The sequence below is a fragment of the Scophthalmus maximus genome, chromosome 14 (genome assembly GCF_022379125.1).
Source record: "Scophthalmus maximus strain ysfricsl-2021 chromosome 14, ASM2237912v1, whole genome shotgun sequence".
Lineage (NCBI taxonomy): Eukaryota > Metazoa > Chordata > Actinopteri > Pleuronectiformes > Scophthalmidae > Scophthalmus > Scophthalmus maximus.
The window spans coordinates 17,123,398-17,146,273 of NC_061528.1; the positions used below are offsets into that span (position 1 = coordinate 17,123,398).

Sequence of the window (22,876 nt, forward strand, 5' to 3'; positions counted from 1 at the left end):
GCTGCAACAGTTAAACGATTAATCGATAATAATCAACAGATTAATCGATGATGAAAATAATTGTTAGATGCAGCCCTATAACCGTTCCAGCATTTCTTTGCCTTCAAATACGGTTAAACACAATCCTAAATAAATGTGTTGCATGACAGTGAGTTTGATTGTGATGAGTTCACTTCTAAAACATCAGCCTAAAAATAATGCTGCTCCAAGTAAGTGTATAGAATATTAGCATTGCAAACCGAGATGACATTGACTGTTTCTATTTTTTCTGCATATCAAGTAACAAAGGATTGTTAAGGAGTCAGATGTTTAAGTAAGAGCGACAGAAAAGAAAAGGACAAATAAACATATTTTTTCTTCTCGTTCTCTTACCGGGAGACACTGCCAAGTGAAAATGATGCAGCTTGTCCTCATCTGGGAAACTGGCTGTGCATGTACCTGGGCAAGAACAAACGGAGAGAGGGGGGTCAGTTATTAGTAACTGAAGTGAACGTTTGAATCCAAAAGCAACTATATTCAGGTTTACAGATGAGCTATTTTGTTTTTATTCCCAAAAAATTGCACAAAAAATAAATATTGTATTTGCATTCCATCCTTCCACAGTCGCACCATGTTCTCACAGTCCACACAGACAGACTCTTGTATCAAACAGGCCTGTGGGAGTCTACGTGGCACCACATTCCCCCCTGGTGTCCAAGGACATTTACTGCACCAAGATGTCACCAGAAAGCTTTTTTTAACCACGAGCAAGAACTTTATTATTATTTTTTTTGAAATCTAACTAATCATCACAGCGTGTCTTTTAAACTGAGCAGCCCTTCATTGCTTTTGATCTGCATAACAAATCTAACACATACACATTGTAATTTCAACATGTATTGAATGTTTAAAACAACAATTAATCGATTAGTAATCGGCAACTAATTTGATAATCGATTAATCGGTTCATGTAGTTTTTATTAAAACAAAGTCCAAATTCTCTGATTTCAGCTTCTTAAATGTGAACATTTTCCATTTTCCTTGCTCCACTATGACATAACTAAATATCTTTGGTGTGTGGATAAAACTAGACATCATCTTGGGATTTGCATGAACAGGATCAACATTTTTCACAATTTTATGGACCAAACAACTAATCGATTAATCGAGAAAATAATCAAGAGATTAATCGATGATGAAAAATTGAAAATGAAAATTGACAGCCCTAATTAAAGCAAACAGTGAATGAAATGCAACACTGCAGCGGCTCTTTGGTCAGAACGATCAGATTATCAACTGTGGGTGTAGCATATTCAATATATACACGTTTATAAGCTACAAATAATTCATGACCATCTTATCACATCTGGAAGTTTTCTTTTTGAACTTGCTCCACCAAGCTCATTAATCATTTATGGAAACTCGGAATGATTATTGATGTACAAAACCGTCTGTTTATGTGCGCGTGTCTCCATCTGATCCTCCTTGTGTCTGTTTATTGACTGAGTTTCTCGTATTTACTTTTGCAGTCCCTTAGGGGAAAAAGTATTTCACGCTGGAACAGTTTAAAGATGAAGTCTTTCAAAAACTGATCCACCACCTGAATCGTGGCTGTCACCTGGTCTTCAAAGCCGAGTCCTTGAACTGCCTTGAATACATCCGCATGTATGATTTGCCTTCAGTTTGCCTCTCATTTTCCTATCCCTTCTGTGTAGCTTTATTGTGTTCTTGCTTTTAAAAGACACCGTCGCTATATTCGACCTCTCGCTTAATGGATCTCTGATAATGTGAGTTTTCTTACAGGAGTATAGTTATAGTTCAGTTTAGTTGAGAACAGGCTATATGTTGAAATATAAATGATATACATGTACAGTATGTCCTTGGTGTGCACTCTTTTAATCCCCTCATCATCACCTATTCAAAACCAGTCTACAGCAAAACCAAGATGTGCTCAGGATTTACTCCTTTTTTTTTTTACAATTTGGAAATGGATGTCCCACACTGTACTCATAGTCTGAATTGACAGAAACTTAAATATGTATTCATATGAATAGGAAAAGAAATCTTTACAAGCTGCACGAGCATTGCTGTGGGGTCTCTTTGATGGTAAACTTTCCTAATTCCACCCTCACTTGTTCATCTACTCCTTCACCCAGTTTGTTCATCAGCTCCCCCCGCGGATTTTGGCCAGTGACCTTGAAGCAACTCTGTTGTGTAATCTGGAAAGTATTCCAAAGAAAGTATTTGTACAAGCAAACCAGTCAGCTTTCTAGTCTAATCAACACTGGAAATTGCTCTGGCTTCAAAGGGGCAGACAGCGATTTGGGAGAAGGCTTATATCTCTTTGTTTTAGTTGTTGTGATTTTAGTGCTCCGGCCGGGCCGCAAACTCAGGACCTCGGGTATGGGAGAGCTACGCTCCAACCACTCAGGATTACCAGAAATAAATAAATAACTTGATGTGTCCGAAATATTACAAAAATGTCTATCAACAAACTTAATATTGGGGGAAAAAACCTGACACATTCACTGTGGAAAAATATTCAGATTCTGGCTTTATGGAACTGAAATACAGTTATAAGTTTTGTTACAAACGACCTACACCAGGACACTATAAAAACGTGTGGTGTTTTAAGCTAGTTATTCAGCTGTACCGCTTTAAGTTGTCTTTACTAGAAACGATGTGGGTCAGAACAAATGCTTATGTAAGCACGGGGAGGAGGAGACGGTGTATAATACATCCAAAACAAGGAGTCTGACTCAACTAACTGTGATACTGCGGTGTACAGAGGAGTGTGCGTGTGTGTGTGTTTGTGTGTGTTTGTGTGTGTGTGTGTGTGTGTGTGTGTGTGTGTGCGGCATACTTACTTGGGAGATTGGCTTCAAGTTCTGCGACTTCTGTTGAGAGAAAAATCACAACAATGAGGCACTGTTATGCTGCCCGCTCACTCGGGGAAAGTTGCACTGAATGAAAGGCATTGGCGTGTTTATCGTGTACGGTTTTAAAAAACCACCAGGAAGACCTGGATTAGGAAGAGTGGAGGAGGAATGGATGTGAGGGTTGTTAAGATGGAGTTGCCCGAGGGCAAAGTTTCTGGTTTTCAGTTCTGCTTTCTCACCGTCAAGACACATTTCACTTCTGGTTTGTGTGTAGCTGGTTTAACATCTCAGAAAGAATCAAGACTAGTGGGAAAAGATACAATGGCACAAACTAGGCATTTCATCAAAAAATGAACTGTGCAGTAGGTAATTCTGAATCTATTGTTCAGGTGCGTCATCCTAATAGAGATTAACTTTCAGGTGCTTCAATGATACTATATATGATTTTTTTTTCTCACTAATCCTCTTTTTCTTTCTTGTGTAGGTCAGACTATAGAATCAGGTCCCCCTGAGAGAATAGAGATCATTTTCTATAGTCATAAAGAGTTACTGGTTTGCCAACTGACACCAACAACCTCCTCCGGATACTTAAAGATCATCTGCAATTTATCCCAGTGGGTCTCTCTAGCCGTGTGACATAGTGTTAGATAAGTAATTAAGTTAGATTCCTCCTTTCTGGCTTCACATCTTTGTCTGGTGATGAAACGTGTAATTTGAAAAGCACCGGATTTTATTTTATTTTTCACATTTTGCTATTTTACATGGCCATTGAAGATTCTCCGAATGCAAGTGATCAGAGAGATTTGATTTGTGAAGAAAAGATTAGAAAAGAAATAGTCGAGCTCCCTTGGCAAGAGAGGGAAATGAAGGCAGTTGTATGATTCACGTCAGGGAGCAGGTTTCCTTTTTTTTGCTTGAGCAAGACAGACTGGTTTTAACTCAAATAACAATGTGTGAGAACATAAATCAAGCACGTCATCCTCAGTTTGAAGAATAAACAGCTCTTTAACCAAGTCAGCTCACTTCACTTCATGTAATGTTTTTTTTACCCTTTTGGGCACCAAACCAAACAGACCAACCACACCTATTTCAATATCTCATGGAATATACCAGGGGGCATGATACTCACCGACTGTGTTGGCAAGATCTTTTTTCCCCACCCAAGTTCACTTAAAACTGTAAGTTTAATTGGACCAGTGATGGAGAAACCATAGCTAAATATTAAAATATTAAACTTGCGCATAATGCATTACCCAACTTGATGAGATAGTTGACACTTTGCAGGCTTTATGAGATTGTGAGCCCAAAACTGGGACGACAGATTGTTCGGTTAAGATTTTTTGCAAATGTCTTTACTTGAATCCAAATATTTTGAACCAGGGTTCAACTTTTTTCTACAACGTCCATCTAGACATTGACCCTCTTATGAAACAAGAGGATTTCACTCGCATTCTTTGGCAAATCACAAACTCTTTCAAACTACAACCTTAGAGACCCCCTCCAGTCACATTTTAAAGTACATAAAAATAATCTGCTATACCTAATATTTTTGTTTAACAAGTTTTTAAAACAAACTCTGAAATGGTGCTGGAAACCATCCAGTCTCTCTCCGTCATTGAAACTACGAATAATCATGATATGCAAATGATACAGGGCTCGCGCCCTGCCCACCACAGCTGCTTGTGCTATGTTGACCGGTAGAAAAAAGTGCGCAGCAAGATGGCTACCGGCAACATCGGCGAGATTCAGCCATAAAACTTTCACGAATGCTAACGCTAACTGTCTGCTGACACCTGCCGGCCTCTCGTGGATGCACTGCCTCTGCTGCACTGGAAGTTTCTGGTTTCTTTGTCTACATTTGCATATTCGACAGCCTGTAGTGACAAAATTTTTTCAGATACAAGTCCCTATAGTCAATGTCAGATATTTTGGAGGACAGAAACAGAAGAAAAACACTTTTGAGTGGAGGGGGAATTTAATTTCCCTGGTGAATGAATAAACGCACTGGCTATCGCAGGGAGAAAATAACATGGAAGATGGTCACAAGCAGACTGAGATGAACGCAAACAGAATGACAAATAAAATGAGAAGGACGAGGAGAACTTTAAAGTAGAGAGAGGAGGTTGGTGTCTAGGAGTTGCATAAGGCAATAACAGGAACCTATAAATAAAAAACCAAAGAGCAGGAGGCAAAAACATGGACAGAGAGACACGGGTGGATGAGGAAAAAGGAAGATGACAAGAGAAACATAGAAAAAGAAGGAAAGGAGCAAACATCCACCGAGGAAGAGGAACATGAAGAGTTCATACAGAATTCATACACGTCCGCCGACAAGTTGTTGTGTGTCAGTGTTGAAATGAACTATGTTTTAAAAAAACAACATGTTGAGGGATGACTTCTTTGGCCGACACTGTATTTGGCTGCCCACTGTCTACTAACCTTATCTGGCCTACATGTTTTTGTGACATGCATTGCATTAAGACAGAAGATATACATTTACCTGCATCTGATGTAACAGTGACAACTGCAACAATGAACGTCTATTTGACGTAAAGGTGATGGAAACTGTTAAATGGGGAATAGGAATTCACTAGAATTTATGGAGAGCCCTGTAAATGTCTTTATATTCTGAAGCAGAAACTAATTGCAACCTTGCTGAAACGGTCCCAGTTTGTTCTGCTTCAACAAAAAATATAAGCTCAACTGAAGAAACAGTGGACCACCCCTTTAGCCTCAATGTCAGCTGGGATTGGCTCAAGCAATGTGGACAATGATCTGTGCACCTTTGGTAAGGAGGCGGTCCCTGATGGAGATTCTATGCGTGGAGTCGGAGGGACCGGGGGCACGGCCCGTCTTTCCTCCATCGTCCCTCTTCTGTTTACTCGCCAGTGTGAGCATGGCTACGCTGCTATGATCCCCCGCGATCTGCCCCACACCGCTGTACTGCACCGCACCGCACCGCCTCTCGAATGCCTGACAATCACACAGACCATGAGGAGAACATTAGTCAATTTCAGAAAAAAGATGTGCATGAAAATGGGACATATGTACTTACAATTACAAAACCAAAACAACTGAAGTGTTTGGAGAGAAAATCTACTGAAGGACAGAGTTCAGTTCTGCAAACAAAAGACAGACATTTTTATGTCAATCTAGTTTCACTTCATCAAATTTCACAAACATACACATATAAGGGCAGAAATGGAAAGTGTTCAATGGGTTAGACACAGAGAACTGTAGAGATTCAAGTAAATGGACTGTATTTATATAGCTCTTTTCTAGTTATAGTGACCACTCAAAGCGCTTTACAGGAAAGTCACATTCACACATTTATAACTACCTTCTCTCAGGAGATTACTTTGTGTTTTTCAAGTTTATATTGAGAGACACATAAGCATCACCTTCACTTCTAGTTGCCAAAACTATTCATTGACTTGTTTTGGTTTTTAATAGTGGTTATTTAGTTATGGGGCCTTTGCATGCAACAGTTAGCTCAGTGTTTCAAAGATCAAGATCAATCTTATCTCTAACATTATTTTTGAAATAAGGGAGTATGATTTTCAAAAGACTTGTGGCACTGCAACAACAAAGTAGAAGGGGAGGAAAAAAAGGAGTACTTTAACATCGTGCTCCTGCCAACTTTCCTTTTAATGTTGGTCAAGCAGGACGCCATTTTCTATGGCATGACATGGTCAAATTCACCGATGGAAAACCTTTAATCGTTGTGTCCTCCCTCAGTCCACAGACATGCAGGTTAGATTCACTGCCAATTCACCATTGCACAAATGTGAGTTCGAATGGTTGTTTTTCTCTGTAGGTCAGCCCTGTGACAGGCTGGTGGACTGTCCAGGGTGCGCCTCACCTCTCACACAATGTCAGCTGGGATTGGCTCCAACTCGGATAAGCCGCTTTGCTAATGGATGGACGCGCGGATCTGTGTCTTCGCTTTTAGTCACCTGGCAGTGTTTCTTGTGCATTGTGGTAGATGGATGCATTCTGGTCTTAGTGACCACTTTGGGTGGTTAATTTCGGGCTCAGCATATGGACATGGACACCTAGACATTGTGGACTAGTAGACCTAGTGATCAAACCCTACCCTACCCTCTCTCACTCTATGGGAGCAATCCACTGGTGTCCCTGCAGTGTGTGTGCGCAGCAGTCAGCAGAGAGGGAGGGGTGTCAGGTGACAAATGTGTCACAACGCCCACCTGCCTCCGCCGTCAATCACTGCTGCCTGGCACCGACTACCTGCTTTGCAAGTCACATAATAGAAGCAGGGACAGGGCAAATTTAAAAAAAAAACATACACACTGATCTTGGTGTGCACATTTCACATACGAGTGCCTAGGTTCATCTCACATTCACACATTCCCATTGTTTACACGTGAAGCTTGCTTACTATGTCATATGGAGTTAGTTCGGCTGTTCAGTGAAATAGGCGTGGCCTGTTTATGATCGGAAAATGGTCTTTGGAAGCCACGGCTGACAACAACTACATGACCAACAGCTAACTTACACAAGCACAAGCGAGTGTGTGTGTGTGTGTGTGTGTGTGTGTGTGTGAGCCCATACGAGAATACCTTTTGTTGATATTGAACGCGAGTTATGAGGACAGTGTAAATGCTCTGACGAGTGAAGTTCGAGCCTCGTCACTGCAGGCTGACGTGACATCAAACCGCTAACGCTGCTAATCACAGCTAGCTAGATTCAAACGTCCAGGCTTAACTCCGGTCTCCGCCCGGGGGGTTTGTTCCTCCCACCTGTGGCTGAGCTTGGCTCGGTCACGGGGGCAAAGGCGAGTTCAGCTTGGTTACAGACTGTCTGCGCTAGCCAGAAATGGCGGGTGTGTTATCTCAGTAGTGTTGTTTGGGTTGTTGATTTACTGTTTTACCTGCTGTCTCAGAGCTAGCTGTCCGTGCTACACCATAGTCAACCCGCGCTCCTCTGTGTGCAAGGCGCCGTGTGCAAATCCAGCCGGAGAGGGTCGCGGGCACGTCCGACTCTCAAACCTCCCCGGAAAAAAACCGGAGGCTTTAGGCGTCTCAGAGTGGGATTTACGCTGGCTGGAAATTCAGCTGTCAGAACTTCGCTCCGGCGTCATGGGCAACGGAAGTGCAGCGACTGCCGTCCGCCATTGTCGTCCGTGTAGACACGGGAGCGCATAAACAGTTCCGCAGAGTATCTCCCGAGTTCCGGTGGGTCCTGTCGCAATCATTATCGTTCGCTTTGACGTCACAGTCGTTACATTATATAATGATTATATACGTTTTAAAAAACGTTATACTAACATGTGGATAAGTTTTATTAACGTTTTCTAGCATACATTAATACAATGATTTATGTTTATTAAACTATATTGCTTGAAATCACTTGATGACTAATGTGATGATGGATACAAGCCCAGAAAATATTCCTTCACTTTTATTTTATTCTAATTTTTTTAATTGTTGTTGTTGCTGGTTTTTTTTTACAAAGATGCCAAATTAATTTTACACAATCAAGAGACAAAAGAAGGTATTTGCAAGACATGAAACAATAATTATGCTATTGTCTATTGCTATTCTGTCCAATGGTGAAAACAGGTGATAAGTGTTACCCGTACTTTTTTTTCCCTTATCTTTGCTGATTAAAAGCTGAGAAAAATTCACAGGTTAATAGTACATTCAAAAAGGTAGTTCCAGTTCCATTTAAAATGTGAAAACACACACACACACACACACACACACTTATTTTTGGACACATTACATGTTATATATTTCCTGTAGATTAATTGTCACCATAACCATAACCCCTGTTCCCAATTGGACAAGCCATCCCCAAATAACACACACACACACACTCACACACACACACACACACACACACATTACAAACCCAATTCACCCCCTAAGTATTTGTCTCAAACTGTGATTCACTCAACCCGTTGTCATGGACCAAGGGGCATGGGGGACCTGTCACTATAAACAAGAACATGTTGTTCTTGACTATTACTCTTGGAGCGGATGGTTGTATTGTATTCCATCTGTTTAGACAGGTGTCAGCCATCAGGCTTTGCATGATGCTCAAACGCCAGAGGATTTGCCCCCGTGACAACGGTATGTACATTCTCTCCTCCTCACATGGTGAGCTTCACACATTGCCTTTGTTATTCTGTGGATGTCAAGTGAGGACAGAGCACATCTGTATTTATTTATGGGAGTGGTGTTGCTCTGTTGTAGAGATGTAACAAAATGGAAAATAATGAATAAACCATTCAATTTAAACTTCTCAAACTTTTCAGCTGAATATTGAACAATATGCAAATTACAACACTGAAAAGATAAAAAATCTAAATGATTTTTGCCCAGAGAAGCCTTCTAAAAAGGTAAAGATAAAGTAGAGTATGTCAAAAATTCAAACAGGATACAGGGAGGACAACATGCTGAAGATATTGACAAATTAAACTTTCCAACTTGTCCTCAAATGAACCATAAGAGAGAAAATCCACTCCTGAATATAAATATATTTCTGTCACTGCTGGGTCTTGGGGCTCAGCAACGGTGTAGAGAAGGGGATTTGACAGAAAAAATAAATAATAAAAAAGTTTGTCATGCTTTTCTTGCCAAAAGGGGCAATTAACTGATGGTAGATGCACCTCAAGACATTTTCAGACTTCTGTTTATCTTTTAAGAAACCCTATCAAAAAGGCCCCAACAGGGAGTCAGAAACTATCTGCTGTTTGTACACTGCATACAAAAATTTGTAGAATACCAATTTGGGTTTGTGATGATGGCTTTAAACCTGCATCTTCATCACAAATCCATGACTGGGATTTGGTCACTCTGCTTATTTCACTGGCAGAAGAAGTAATGTGTGTTTTTTGTGGCCTGATAAGCAGGTGACTTTAAAATTGATTTACAGCAACGCTGATGAGTTAACCACTCTCAACTATAAAACGGTGGTACCACATCCAGCTTCTCCTCTTAGACACATCCACTGTAATATTAACATGAATCATGAAAAACAAGATCTAATGTTTTACAATCTTCCCTGACATTTCTCCCTTTGTCCTATTCATTTTGAAATTCGATACACACGGATATCAGCTACATGGTCATTTTCATCAGTTGTTTGAAAACAACACGTTAACTTTATTACTCACAATCTAAATTATGACCATCCAGGCAGTGAAGTGCCCTAGCTGTCAGCGGCCATGCCGGCAACTCCGTGAGCCTGTGCTCAGGCACAGCGGTGCTCTGACATCGCTAAGAGAAAAAAATAAATATGGATTCATCTCAGGCAACTTCGACACCGCGGGCATCTGGCAGACCGCCAAAGGTGGCCATAAACAGAGTCCGCAGCCATGCCCTGACAGTACCAATGGAATCTCTTACTCAATCTCAGTGAGGCAGAAGTGGAGGCAACATGTTGGAAATTTGCCTGGCAGGTCTGTCAACAGAAAAACCATAAAAAGGCAAATAAGTCTAAGTAAATCAAAGGGTGAAACAATGTTAAAAAGAATTGATTTATCCTGTGAGGTTGTGGGAGATGTCAGTATGTCAGAAAAATAAGTGCAAAAAAAAGCATATACTGCTTCCCAAATGTGGCCTGTGACATTAAAGAGAAAGCTCCTCAAATTCTAAATAGTCCCTTAATTGATCAAATCATTCTGCATGTCGAGGCAAATTGCTGATAGGCGACAATAAGAGAGAGAGCTGCTCTCCCCTGCCCAGACTGACATGCCCAGTAAGACCAGCAACGTCCTCAGTCATCCGTCCTCCTGACCTCCCTTATTGAGGGTTTTTCTCTGACAAGCTGATATCACACAATATGGACATGGATGCCATTAAAAATGCTCTTGGGTCTCGGTCCAGGATCTTGTAGATACTTTGACATAGACTTTTTTTTTTTTTAAACAACAACAAAAGAGCACCATGGAGAAATGGCATTCTAACAATGTGTCAAAAAGCTGAATACAGATGGCAAAAGACAAGGCTGACGATACCTTCTGAGTCAGCAACGCCCCGAGCTCTTTATCCATTCAGTCATGGAATGAATTGATGATGAAATTTAAGAAAGCTGTCAATTCCATCCTATCAGTTATAGATGCTGTATTGCCACTGCATTCAATTCAACCCAGACTCAATTTCATATATTTTCAATCCAATCATACAAGCTTGGAGGAAACTGTGTCTGTCACCCTCCTCATGCTGCCTTGATGCTGTACCTACAGGCTCACCCTGTTTTAGCCTTAAGCCTCACTGCTTAGTACATTAAACAACTGTTCTGACGTTTCCCAGGCAGGATTTCAACCTCAACTCAGCATCGAGACTGCTCTTGATGAAGTCCTGGATGACGCGCTCTTCCACACTGACGGTGGAAAAGCAAACTGTTGTGTGAACACATTGGCACAATTACAAAAACCAAGCTAAAACCTTAAAACTTATTAAGAAATAATTAATATGTCTCATTTACAACATCGCTCCAGTTTAGGTGGGTTCAGCCTCAGGCTCTCCGCCTGCTGCTGCTTCGTTACGAACTGTCCAGACGTCCCATTGGGACGGGGGTTCCGCTTCATGTTCCCCCAGAGTCAAAACTGAACGTGGAGAAGCAGCATTCGGCGTTTGTGCACCATACATCGGGAACAAACGATCAGAAAACCTTTTGTCTTCTACAACCATCATTACATTTTAACCTGGGTTTGACACATTACTATGTAATCACACCATAGCTACACACAACATCAGTTTTTATCTTCTTGTGCTCCCTTGAGAATCCTGTTACTGTCTTTTTAGATTGTCATCTGCTCCCATCTTCTGTTAAGGCTTTCTGTCGGTGCAAAGCACTGTGTGTTGCCCTGTTGGTTGGGTGTGCCTGCCTATGAGCTAAATGCAAACATCAGTTGCTGTTCAGCAGGTCGTCTGGTCAGCAGCATTGGCAAGCGACACAAAAAGAGACACTTTTACCTTCTACTTCTTGAACTTTTAGCACATGTTCGCGTAGCGTGTAACTCGGCATGCAAATTATTTGATGATGAGCAACAAACACAAAGCTCGGCCGAGGTCGATGGGGATATCTCCTGCTGCGCTAGATATTTGGCCACGAACCTGGAGTACTGGACGGATTAAGGGCGTCAGATTTAAGGTCAGGGCATCAGCAAGTTCATCGGGACACAGCCAAACTGATTCACAAGAGCTACACCACCAATTACCCTGAGTGTCACATCAGAGTCACTTCAGACTGTCAGTTCAGATCCGACTGCGACTCCGACTGCAGCGGCGGCGGCGGCGCAGCCCCAGCGGCTCGAATCGTAATCGTGTAGAAAGTGAGTCTCGCACCGGGGGGGCTTTGCTGTCCCTTGCCGGACAACATGACCCAGATGCGGTAGCGTAGCGTCGACTCAGTTTTTTTGAGAGAAAAAACCTTCTCTGCAAGGGCATGACTCATGCACATGTCATTACAACGCAAGTCCTGGTGTATACTGTATGTTGGCTTTACTTGTGCTTCACTGTTGGGGATAATCACAGAGGGCTTGCAAAATCTGGAAGAGCTGTTCTTCATTTGAAACTGGAAATACTAATGTGTGCTGGGTAAGACCCTCAATCTACCGGAAACCCATGTGTCATGTCAATGAAAATGAAGTCATGCAGCCACTACTGACACCTCACACGACAGCAGTGACCCCAACGTCGCTTCTCGATCAAGGTCACATTAACACTAGGTGTACAATTCCCAAGATGGGCCTCAAAAACCGCGGACGGAACGTGACTCGATTCTAGCAAATGGATGCTTTTTGTTTGTTGTTTGAAATAAATGGACACTGACACGGACAAAAGGCTTCTGGCGAAATGCTGTCATGCTGTGCTCGGGCATGTGGAAAGCCGGTGTGATGTGCAGTGCTTTGCAGAAGTATCAAGAGTCACGGGCTCATGAAAACCTCCTATCGCCACCAGGTGACCCGTGTGCTCATTGGATCACAACTTCCTATGCGTTACGGACCACACTCCAAAAGAAGAACACAAATTATAGGAACAGCATAGGTCCTTCGCCAGGCTGTCGGCGCTCGGGGCCCTAATAATTTGAGCAGGGAATACGAAAAACATGTGGTTTGTTAGGTCCTAGAGTTAACAGGACATGGGCGTCACACTACGGGTACATTTTTTAACATGAACATATGGAATATTTGGGCTTTTAGCTTCAGCACAGAACCTGTGAGCGGTGTTGCGAGGTTCCACAGAGCAGACGGCAACATCTGTACTGCAGACACCAGGCGTTCGGTTTGAAGTTGCTCCAACTCACTCCTAATCACTGGCGTAAAAGGATTGCCCTCTGTCACACATCATTACACATGCTCCTAGTGCAACACTACCGTTTCAGGCTTTGCTACCCGATCTACTTTCATTTGAATATGGCAGGAGGGAGATGTTTCCCCTGACTGAAACAAATGAGTTCTAACTCTTATTTGCACATTCAAATCTGAGCGGCGCAAAGAAGGTTCGCGCGATAATCTTTCGTGGCTGACGTTGGGTTGTGTGTGTGACTCCAGAATTATTCATGCTTTCGATATTGACTTAAAAACAGAACAAAGAGATTAGAGCCACTGAAACCCTCTTATAGGTGGGAGCACCCCCTTGTGAAAGACGATCAATGGAAGTAAATCACTCGCGTTATGTCCTCATTTTTATGAGAAGAGATCTTGTGTCACAGGACGGAAAGCGGTTGTTTTCCATCAATAACGTCCCGGAGAAACAGCACCGTGTTTCTGAGGGATCTGTCCTGCTGCTGCAGTCTAAGCTCATGCAACTGCAACAACAAACAGAGAGGAAAGCTCACATTTACCAGATGCTGCAAATGTTTAGTTCCCCCCCCCCCCCCCCCCCCCCCCCCCCCCGAGTAAAAACTGGGACTTTTTGCATTTTGACTCGCAACTCACAACGTTTCACTGCATCTCCGTTTGCAGTGAAACGTTGTGAAAATGTAAACTGTCATGTTCAATTCAATTCAGTTTTATTCAAATAGTGTCACAACATACATTATCTCCGAGGCACTCACAAGATTATAATTTCTTTTTGGTCCAGCATTGTGGAAAATGGTAAAACTTTTAGGAAACTGAACTGTTAAAAATGTTCAGTGAAGTCTTTAGTTATGTTCCGAATGTTTAATATATTATGTGGAACCATCCTTTACAGTCAACGCCCGAAGCCGCACAAGAATCATCCCTGGTGATTCTGTCCCGGAGCTTCACTGGCGCCTCGGCTCTTCTCTCCTCTTCCGCTTGTTGTGCGTCTCTCTGCCTCTAATCTGGTCTTCACCACGTAAACTGCAGCTCGGTCGGACTTAGACTTCTTATACTTGTCACTGAGTATTCGTTTGTAAATTTTTTTGAAAACTTAAAAATTATTGCAAATTTTTGTCCTTCACTCCCAAAGCCACCGCCTCACTCCTCATATTGACAAAAGAATTCCACCTCAGTGGCAACTCTCAGTTAATTCTGAGCCATACGCGAGCTCTTTGGTGCAGGAACCAATGTTGAACCAACACAAGGCTTAAAAGTTTAGTAGCCAAGTGGCCAATTTCTTGCAATTTGGTCTTTGTGTGTCAAAAGGGCTGCAGTATATCTCCCACACACTTCTTTCTTTGTTGATGTGAACCTACTCAGATAAATGTCGACACGTGGCACTTGAATGGAGCGTCTTTTATTTTATTTGAAGATGAACGTGCAGAAGTGCGGCGCCTGAAGAATAGAATAATGTGTAACTGTGCGAATACTTTTCGTCTGGTAAGTTTATTCTCTTTCATAAAAAAAAATATTTCATGCAACTGCAGGTCAAGTCCAACAGCCCTGACAATTAAATGTTTCCCCAGACAAGTTACAACACACATCCGATATGTGACACGTGCTTCACAGCAGAGGAGGGTCAGTATTGGAACTAATAAAAATTGACAAGCGCCCCAGTGCTGCTAGATACAGACAACACAAACATGCCCGCTCACGACACCTGCGTTGGTCACATGGAGTCGGGCCGTTGCCTCGAGTTTCGCCAGTGGCTACCAAGAACACCAAAGGACACAAAAGGCTCAACACTGCTACGCTGCCAATTTCTGATATGTGCAGCACGGACAGGGACTCACAAGCCCCGGTGGATGAACACAAAGAATCCCGTCACAACAGATCGTGCAGAGGCGGACAAAGCAAAGAGAGAGCAGTACCTCCGGTGGAAAAGGAAGAGGCCGCAAAAAAAAAGAGGAGTCCGTTGTAAGGACCAACCGCAATGTCTCGGAGACCAGTGATGAAACGGGTTGCCGAACACAGGCTACTTCTTCAGTACAGACACCTTAGGTGTGCTATCGCTTATCTCAAATGCAGATTAAAGCTACTGTAATCAAATGCAGATGCCAAACACGATGATTGTTGTGGAGGATTTGCGCGAACCACGACAAAACGACAGCTGTTTCCGAGACAAAGAGTGGATTGCGGCCGTGAGAACGAAGAAAGGGCAAGATGTCAGTTGAAAACCCTCTGGAATGGCTACTGACACCTCAACTGAGATGCTGTGATAAACCATCACACTAAGATTCTGAGGGCTTTAATATACTGCTATTCAGGACCATTACAGGGCTTAAGTGACATCATCTTATTCTTTCCCTTATTCCTTCTCTCCCTCTCCCACACTTTCACAATCACAATCATGTAAATGGGGCAACAATGCGTGTGGTATTTTTGAATTTTCAGGTTTGAAATAGGTTTTGAGAGGAGGCCTCGGTCGCCCAGTGGAACTCTCCTCCTAATGCAGAGGTCTCCGGAGGTTCATTGAGGCTTATTCAGAGTGACTGGGTGTTTTTCAACTCTTTGGCGTCTCCCTGGAAACGGAGAGAGGGGTTAGCGGTACCGTCCCCCCCCCCCCCCCCCCCCGCCAGGTCACAGAGCTACAGGCGGTTTACTACTCCTCAGATTATCCCAACCCCAGCCTGTGTGTCTCTGGTGATTCGCCCGTGTTCAGTTCGATTTATGCATGGCGTTTATTCACACACACCTGCAGACGTCTTGAAAGAAAAGGCACGGATCCTGAATGGTTCCGGTTTAAAAGTAGCTGTAAGGAGGGGATTGAAATAGTAATGGATTCCAGAAAACGTTGTGACCTCTGGTGCAAACGTTGCCTTCGTTGCATGTCGGGTGTCTGAAGATGACAGGAATCAGAGAGGCGAGAGAATGCAGGGGCCGACCATCAAAGTGCCAGGCTTCAAGCCTGGGAAGAGAACCCGGAGACGACTCAGAATGACAATGAGTCGGATTCTCCGCTTGACTTTTTCTTGGAAGCATCTGGCCCAGCTCTCTGACACTGACACATAGGACCCTTTGCTTCCCTTCAAAGACTCAGTATATCATTTAAGATAGTGTGTCTGGTATAGATTTAAAAAAAAAAAATTACATATAAGATAAGATTTAGAGTGCCTCACTTTTCCCAGCTGTCATTTTCACTTGCATATTTCTGTATTCCGAAATCCAATCATAGGGTGGTGGACAACAACTGGACATTTTTAAATGCTGGGAATCATGGGACCTTCTTATTGAATGGAATTTAATCACCTTTTTTGTCACATCCACCAGCTGAACACACCGGGGGCTACCATGGAAATTATTTCAATTTTTTGAAAAAGTTCTTCTGAGTATTGCACTTGTAGTTAACTTTTTTTCTTCAGTTCAGCTCTCCAGAGCCGGTTTGGGAGAAGTCCGGAGACTGTGCATGCTCCTCCATCACCGGAACGCCCCGTCTGGTTCTGCTCTTCAAATGTGGGGGATCATTATGTTGTCGTCGCACGAACATCTGAGCAACCTCTTCCATCCTCCATTATGGCATTAATAATACAGCGGCACTTCCCCCAGGACAGTGTTGTCCTGATAATGCATCGGAGGGTGCGGTAACGCAGGTTGTTCCAACACTGCCTTTAGACAGAGGGCTCTGTGAGAAACTGACAAGCTGGGGCACTAATGTTTGCATTAACTCGAAAGGCTACTTTTACCTCCATTGCTGCAGGAATTATCGAGGAAATATAATATATTTTATTCAGTTTTTAATGACGCTGCACTTTCTCTTTTTTTTTTTTGTTTACCTTGGGTAGTTTACTGCTTAACATATGTTCCATTTGGGTTCATTTGCTGGACTTAGTGATCTTAACAGCTAAAAGGTTTGACCAGTTGTACTGTATAAAGCAAAAGTGCATCATTGTGATACACACCATTATTTTTTGGTGTTTATTATTAAATTGCCAATGTGCTGGAGAATGTTCGAGTGCGGAGTGCCATGCAAAGGCCCAGTCACTTCAATGATGAATGCACGTCACCTCTGAGCAAATGCCACCCTCTAGTGGTATTTTGCAAAACAGTGTGCGCTTCGACAAATCACCAACATACAGCAAACTGCGTGCTGTGAATCAGCACCATGAACAGAGAGCGAGCAGAGGATACGGAGCGAATTGAAATCAGAGTGTATTTCTTCACCACCAAACTGTCCAATTATTCTTTTTTAAGTGAATGTCATTTGCAAGCGCCTGAGTTCCCGTGTCCTTGCCGCTGTGTCCGTCACGCTCATGGCTTTGTCGAAGACGTGAGAGCTGGCGGGAGTCAGGCGTCCTGTGGTTTGCAGGCCAACAGGTAGAAATACTTCACCGCCACGCCGACCTCTGCCTCCGCCGAGGTCACCTGCATCGCGGACATCAGCCTGGAGGGAGGGGAGCGTGCAGGGAAAGAGAGCGCGTTATGATACCGTGGAGTGGTTCTCTTCATTTTCACTGAGCTTTGTCACACGTAAACTGCAATGTGTATGTTTACTTTTGGCAAATGTCTTGGGAGAGGTCCGTGGCCTTCTGTGGGTCATCTCTCAGCAGAATCTGGTAACTGGAGAACGACTCCAGCATCCCCATGTAGCTGGACAGAGGCATGGTACGTCTCACCCACACACACTCCTGCCTACACACACACATACACACACACACACACGCACACACAAAACATATTAGTGAGTGACTTTTTTGTTCCTAAAGTGGACATAGAAAATTACTATTTTCTGTATTCACTGTCATTTGCAGAGCTTCTGTATTGATATGTCCATGTTGTGCACAGACAAAATGGACAGCACAGTGTTTCAGAGGGATTATTTCCAGCACATGCATGAGTTTATTGCAAGATTGAATGACTGAATTGATTTACTGTTAGCACCTTTACATTAGAAACAATTCTGGGTCTGTATAAAAAAAAAGGATCTTTCAAGATTTTAGAACAAAGATAATTCGGCAAACAAAAACTATGACGGCAACTCACCACTCCTTGTCAGGGTAAGGGATCGATTCATATGCCGCCCGGTATAAGTCAATACTGCTGGGACCGAGATGGGGGTTGCGGTATGGTTTTAAGGCTGCGTAAAACTGGATAGATAGATAGATAGATAGATAGATAGATTGATGGATGGATGGATGGATGGACGGACGGATGGATGGATAGATGGATAGATAGATAGATTGATAGATTTAAGTGTATTCAATAACTCCTTCATGTTACATTTTCACTCACAAAATTCTTTTTGAAAAACGGATGCAGCCTAAGTGAACCCAACTGAGGCAACTCCACCACTGCTTTGCCAGAAGATATCCACTAGATGGTGCTGGTGCTCATTTTGATGTGGTTGTGTTGCACGTACTACGCAAGCATTACACAGCAAAATCTGCCTTGTCCATGACTGTGATATTTGGGAAAAGATGTTGAATAGTTTGGGTCATTTCCATCTCCATAGACTTGATCATGTTGACTGTATATGCACAGCGTGACTGATCACGTGTGTTACTGACATGTAAAAAAAAACAAAAAAACCCTCATTTAACAGTGAAGACAATCTAACACTGTAGCCGTCACTGCAGAGGTGGCCGGGTGTGTATCGGTGCACATTCACAATGGTGAACATTCTGACAGTACCTCTTGGGAGACTTGGTTCAGTGTGTGCGCGCAGCAGTCCCGGTAGCTGAGCTCAATGTCCATGGTGTAGCTGAGCAGAGCCAGGCAGCCCCGGGGCTTCAGGACCCTGTGGGCCTCTTGGAGAAAGCGTGGCCTGTCGAACCAGTGGAATGCGGTCATGGCCGTCACCAGGTCAACCGAGCTGTCGGCAAATGGCAGCTCCTCAGCGACGCACTCTCTACAGACGGAACAGGGGCAACGGACAGTTCAAACTCCTGACAAACATCAGGTGAAAAGACGTGTTTTACATCCCACATTTGACAACTAAAGACAGGTGCGAATATTCAATTCACAGTTGCACTATTGTTTTCTCTTGATCAAAGTTCCCCGAATTGAGCTTGGTGCCTCTGTTGTGATCATGCTCTGCCCGAAATAATTATCGCTCCTTGAAGAATATTGAATGTGATTAACATGATTAATAAAAATGTGCTAATGTGTCGTGACTGCTTTAATATAAATTACAAACCAAAAACCAAGTTAATGTAACACCAATGCAATGATTTATTAACTCTGGACAACCTATTGATACTGAGTGCGTTAAACACAGTCTTGTGTTCCATGCTGTGCATATAATTTCATTTATTATTTTGTCTTATATAAGATACAGGCGAACAATATAGAGGGATTTTAATCATCCAGTTCGCAGATGACCGACTTTCACCAGACAAGGGTCACATTGTTCTCACATTGGCCAAGGTTCAACAGAGTTGCTTGACAGATTCTCAGTGGAACAAATCATGTGATTTAAATTGTGCTGTTTTTAATCTACGATTTAATCGACGATCAATGTTGGAAAAACATTGACTGGAGCAAGCACCTGGGGGCACGATGCATTCCCTTCGCAAGCTTTTTACACAGGCAACCGTACATACAGGGTTTTAATAATGATACTTTAACTTTTACACAACATCAAAGATCTCTTACTTGGTGTTTTGTGCCGTTGCTTCATCGTAGAGCTGTGTGCAGTGCTCTTTGCCCCGCTGTCACTCTATCTCGCTCTGTCTTTCACTATCTCTCTCTTTCTCTCTCTCTCTCCTTCTCTCACACACACACACACACACACACACTGACAATCAGCAGCACCAGGAGAAATCCCGCCTGCGTCAGTGGCCCGTTAAAACCTCACAAAGGTTTTTTACCGTCCTCTGCAGGGCGACAGGATTCAGCATAAACTCTTGCCGTGAGCGGCATACACACCTCAGTGTGCGCTGTGTGCACTGTGTGTGCCTCGAACCCTGACGAGCGATCAGCTCCAGAAGTCGATCATCCGGACATAACCTCCCGAGCAATATCCGCACCAAGTTTGGTGAAAATCAATCCATGTGTTCTTGAGTTATTTTGTACATACACATACAGACAAGGGGTGGACACAATACACGCAGGGTGATAATGTCACAAGGGACACAAGAGGCTTTCAGAAAGCATTAAAAAATAAATCATTAGTGTGCCTAATGTAAAATCTTCTGACTTTTTTTTTTTTTTTTTTGTAATGTTAACTCCTGGTTGGTCAATGCTCACCTGTATGTGATGTTTGCCTGCTGAGCATGCTGCAAAGCCAATTCCAGCTGGGCAGGACTCACATCAGTTCCCACTACGGATGCAAAGTGTTTAGCCAGCAGCAGTGTGCCCTGTCCTGAGCCACAGCCCACATCCACCGCCAGCTCGAAGGGGCGACCTTTCTGTCAAAACATTGGACACGTTATGCACCATTGCTGTAAATTGAGTCATGACGTCATTCAGCAGAGTTTCACTATCTGTATCCGGTAACCTATATTTCTCTAGGAGATATAACAGACGCCATCTTCCTTTCTCTCCTTGCACTTACCTGTTTTTCCAGGAATCCAAGGACCTGTTGGATCAGATGATCCGATGGAGAGACCCTGTACTTCAAGTACAAAGCAGCATGCTTCTTGCCTTCAAACAGACGGTAAGCCATTGCTTGATAGTGCCCCTCTGACCGGCTGATCGGTCATAAGTTTCAAAAAGAGAATAGAGCAATAAATCTTATGCTCTGATATTTTGCTGGATAAGATAAGCCAGCATTTACGCTTTCTGCAGGCAGGCAGACAGACCCACACACACACACACACACACACACACACTGGAAACAACAGGGTGCCTGGGAACTGGGAGGGCCCATTATTTCCACTGGTGCGTGGTGTTGCTTTACAATGAGTTTATTTAAAGGGACAGCTCCAAAACATGTTTTTCTGTGCTACCTTCATCCATACAACTTTGCCAAGTGAAACTACTGTAATGATAAATGGAAGTCTAGGCAAAGCTCAAGGGTCTTTGTGAGTGTTCTCCAATTTATTTGGGGTATTTATACAGCAAATCCTTGCTGTTATTGTCGGCAGGCGCCCCTTTGCAATCGGCGCCCCATAATTCATGGGTCATGTGATGGCATGAATGTCTGTCAGAACCAGCAAAACTGTCTGAAGAAGATGTGGGGGAGATCAACACTGTCTTTATGGTTTCAATAGTATTGTAAATTGCCTCATGGTTTTGATCCCAAAATCAGCATAATTCAGGATTATGCAGTTTCCCCAGAATTATGTTAGTTTTTAATTACCATTCTGTTGAAAATCAAGTCAAGCACAAAGCAATTTTGATTATATCAGCTATCAGTACATCACATATGGAAACTTTCCCCATCGCAGCTCACTTAAAGAGTGACTATGTAACTTTTAACTGTGGAAACAAGTGGTAGTTAAAGGATAATGGCCCAATGTTGTTTTGTGTCAGTTACTTTAAGAGACATCATCACTTGGTGCTCTGAATGAAAGCAAAAGGAATGGGACACGGAAACAATGCACATACTTATTACACTTTTGTGATAAAACCATTGAAATGTTTGCCTGCAATATGCTGAAAAACAGATGAGAAGAGTCACTTACGGGGCAATATCTAGCTGAAGACTGCAAACAATAACTAGCAGTATGAGTTACTGGGCACACCAGGCTATAGCAGCAATACTGCTGATCTAATAAACTTGCACAAGTTCCTGTGTTATTGCAAATTAATTAAACTGATGACCAGTTGGATCTTTGTCTACACTTAGACCCGATTACATTTGCACCTGGTATTAATGTGTCTCCAGTTTCCACATTGCGATCCAATCGCGCTCTCCAGTGCTCGCGTCTTCTTCGTCCCTATTTTGCGCAGGTCCACCAAAACAACCAAAAAGATGGCAGCCATCTATGACGTAGTGTTTTTGTGTTTGCATGCCCTGTATATTTTTGTGTAATGGCTGCCAGCTGCTAAGCCTTTGCTGGTTTGGAACAGATGCACGTGATTATTATTTCCACCCACTTGACCCACTTCCATGTAGTCAAGCTCTACTAGAATGCTATTTGATCAACTAAAATGCATTTTAATTCCAGGGGCACACGGGGTAATACCTGTTTTACATTAACAATTGTGTGATAGGTCCAAAGGTTTTTCATATAAAACCATTATCAACTGAGCATCTGTTTTTTTTAAACTGGCTCGGATGGATCAAGTGAGTTAGTCTTGAACAGCAGCTAAGAAATTATAATCCAACGTAGAAACAAGTTCCCCATTGTTCTCATGTTGCACTGCATTTCTCAATATTTGCAGTGGCAGCATAAGTATCAGCTTTTAAAATCGTCATCTGCAATGCAATCCAAAAAGGTTGACTCAGGTCCAACAAAAACAAAGTCTCTTCCACAAAACGTCGCACTCAACAGTCTCGGAGTCTTTCTTCACCTGCTCCTCTCCCCTCCCTGCTCTCTCAATCGGCCTTGTGAGCTGCAGTTGGCTCCTGCCAGCCTGCAGCACATGGGAGTGGTAGTCTTTATTAGGTCGGCCATTTTGTTCTGTTGTTTTGCAGCCGTCCAGAGGGAATGCAGCGGCCTTCCAACGCCAATTGGCCTTTTGTGACATCACATTCTTTGACAATAACGAATAATCAAATACACTTACTTGCTTTCTGTCCGAGAGTTAAATGAGATACCATAAAATGTCTGTGTGCTCAATTTATAACGCTACAGTCTGTACACCTTTAACTTAG

At 42.9% G+C, this 22,876-nt stretch overlaps 2 protein-coding genes across 5 annotated transcripts in view; both read right to left on the bottom strand.

The window, feature by feature from the left end:
* The window catches only part of ube2f (ubiquitin-conjugating enzyme E2F (putative)), a 41,921-nt gene extending 33,878 nt beyond the window's left edge, over nucleotides 1-8,043 (bottom strand). Inside the window, exons 1-5 of one of the 4 annotated variants that reach the window (XM_035603798.2) lie at nucleotides 7,750-8,037; nucleotides 6,960-7,106; nucleotides 5,642-5,831; nucleotides 2,847-2,876; nucleotides 373-438 (exon numbers count right to left, since the gene is read on the bottom strand). In XM_035603798.2, the coding sequence (XP_035459691.1) occupies nucleotides 373-438; nucleotides 2,847-2,876; nucleotides 5,642-5,756 (211 nt within the window). In that variant the 5' untranslated portion in view covers nucleotides 5,757-5,831; nucleotides 6,960-7,106; nucleotides 7,750-8,037. Of the gene's footprint in view, nucleotides 1-372; nucleotides 439-2,846; nucleotides 2,877-5,641; nucleotides 5,832-6,959; nucleotides 7,110-7,749 lie in introns of all 4 variants that reach the window. The other 3 variants (XM_035603797.2, XR_004784302.2, XM_035603796.2) reach the window with 3 other exon arrangements.
* A 9,265-nt stretch (nucleotides 8,044-17,308) lies between these two features.
* LOC118282748 (putative methyltransferase DDB_G0268948) lies at nucleotides 17,309-20,946 on the bottom strand. The gene is made up of 6 exons (XM_035604099.2): nucleotides 20,669-20,946; nucleotides 20,362-20,522; nucleotides 18,805-19,021; nucleotides 18,157-18,260; nucleotides 17,668-17,805; nucleotides 17,309-17,557 (listed from the first exon to the last, which is right to left on the bottom strand). Exons 1-6 carry the CDS (start codon nucleotides 20,777-20,779, stop codon nucleotides 17,461-17,463), a joined length of 828 nt encoding a protein of 275 aa, XP_035459992.1. The 5' UTR covers nucleotides 20,780-20,946; the 3' UTR covers nucleotides 17,309-17,460.
* Nucleotides 20,947-22,876: the final 1,930 nt, after the last annotated feature.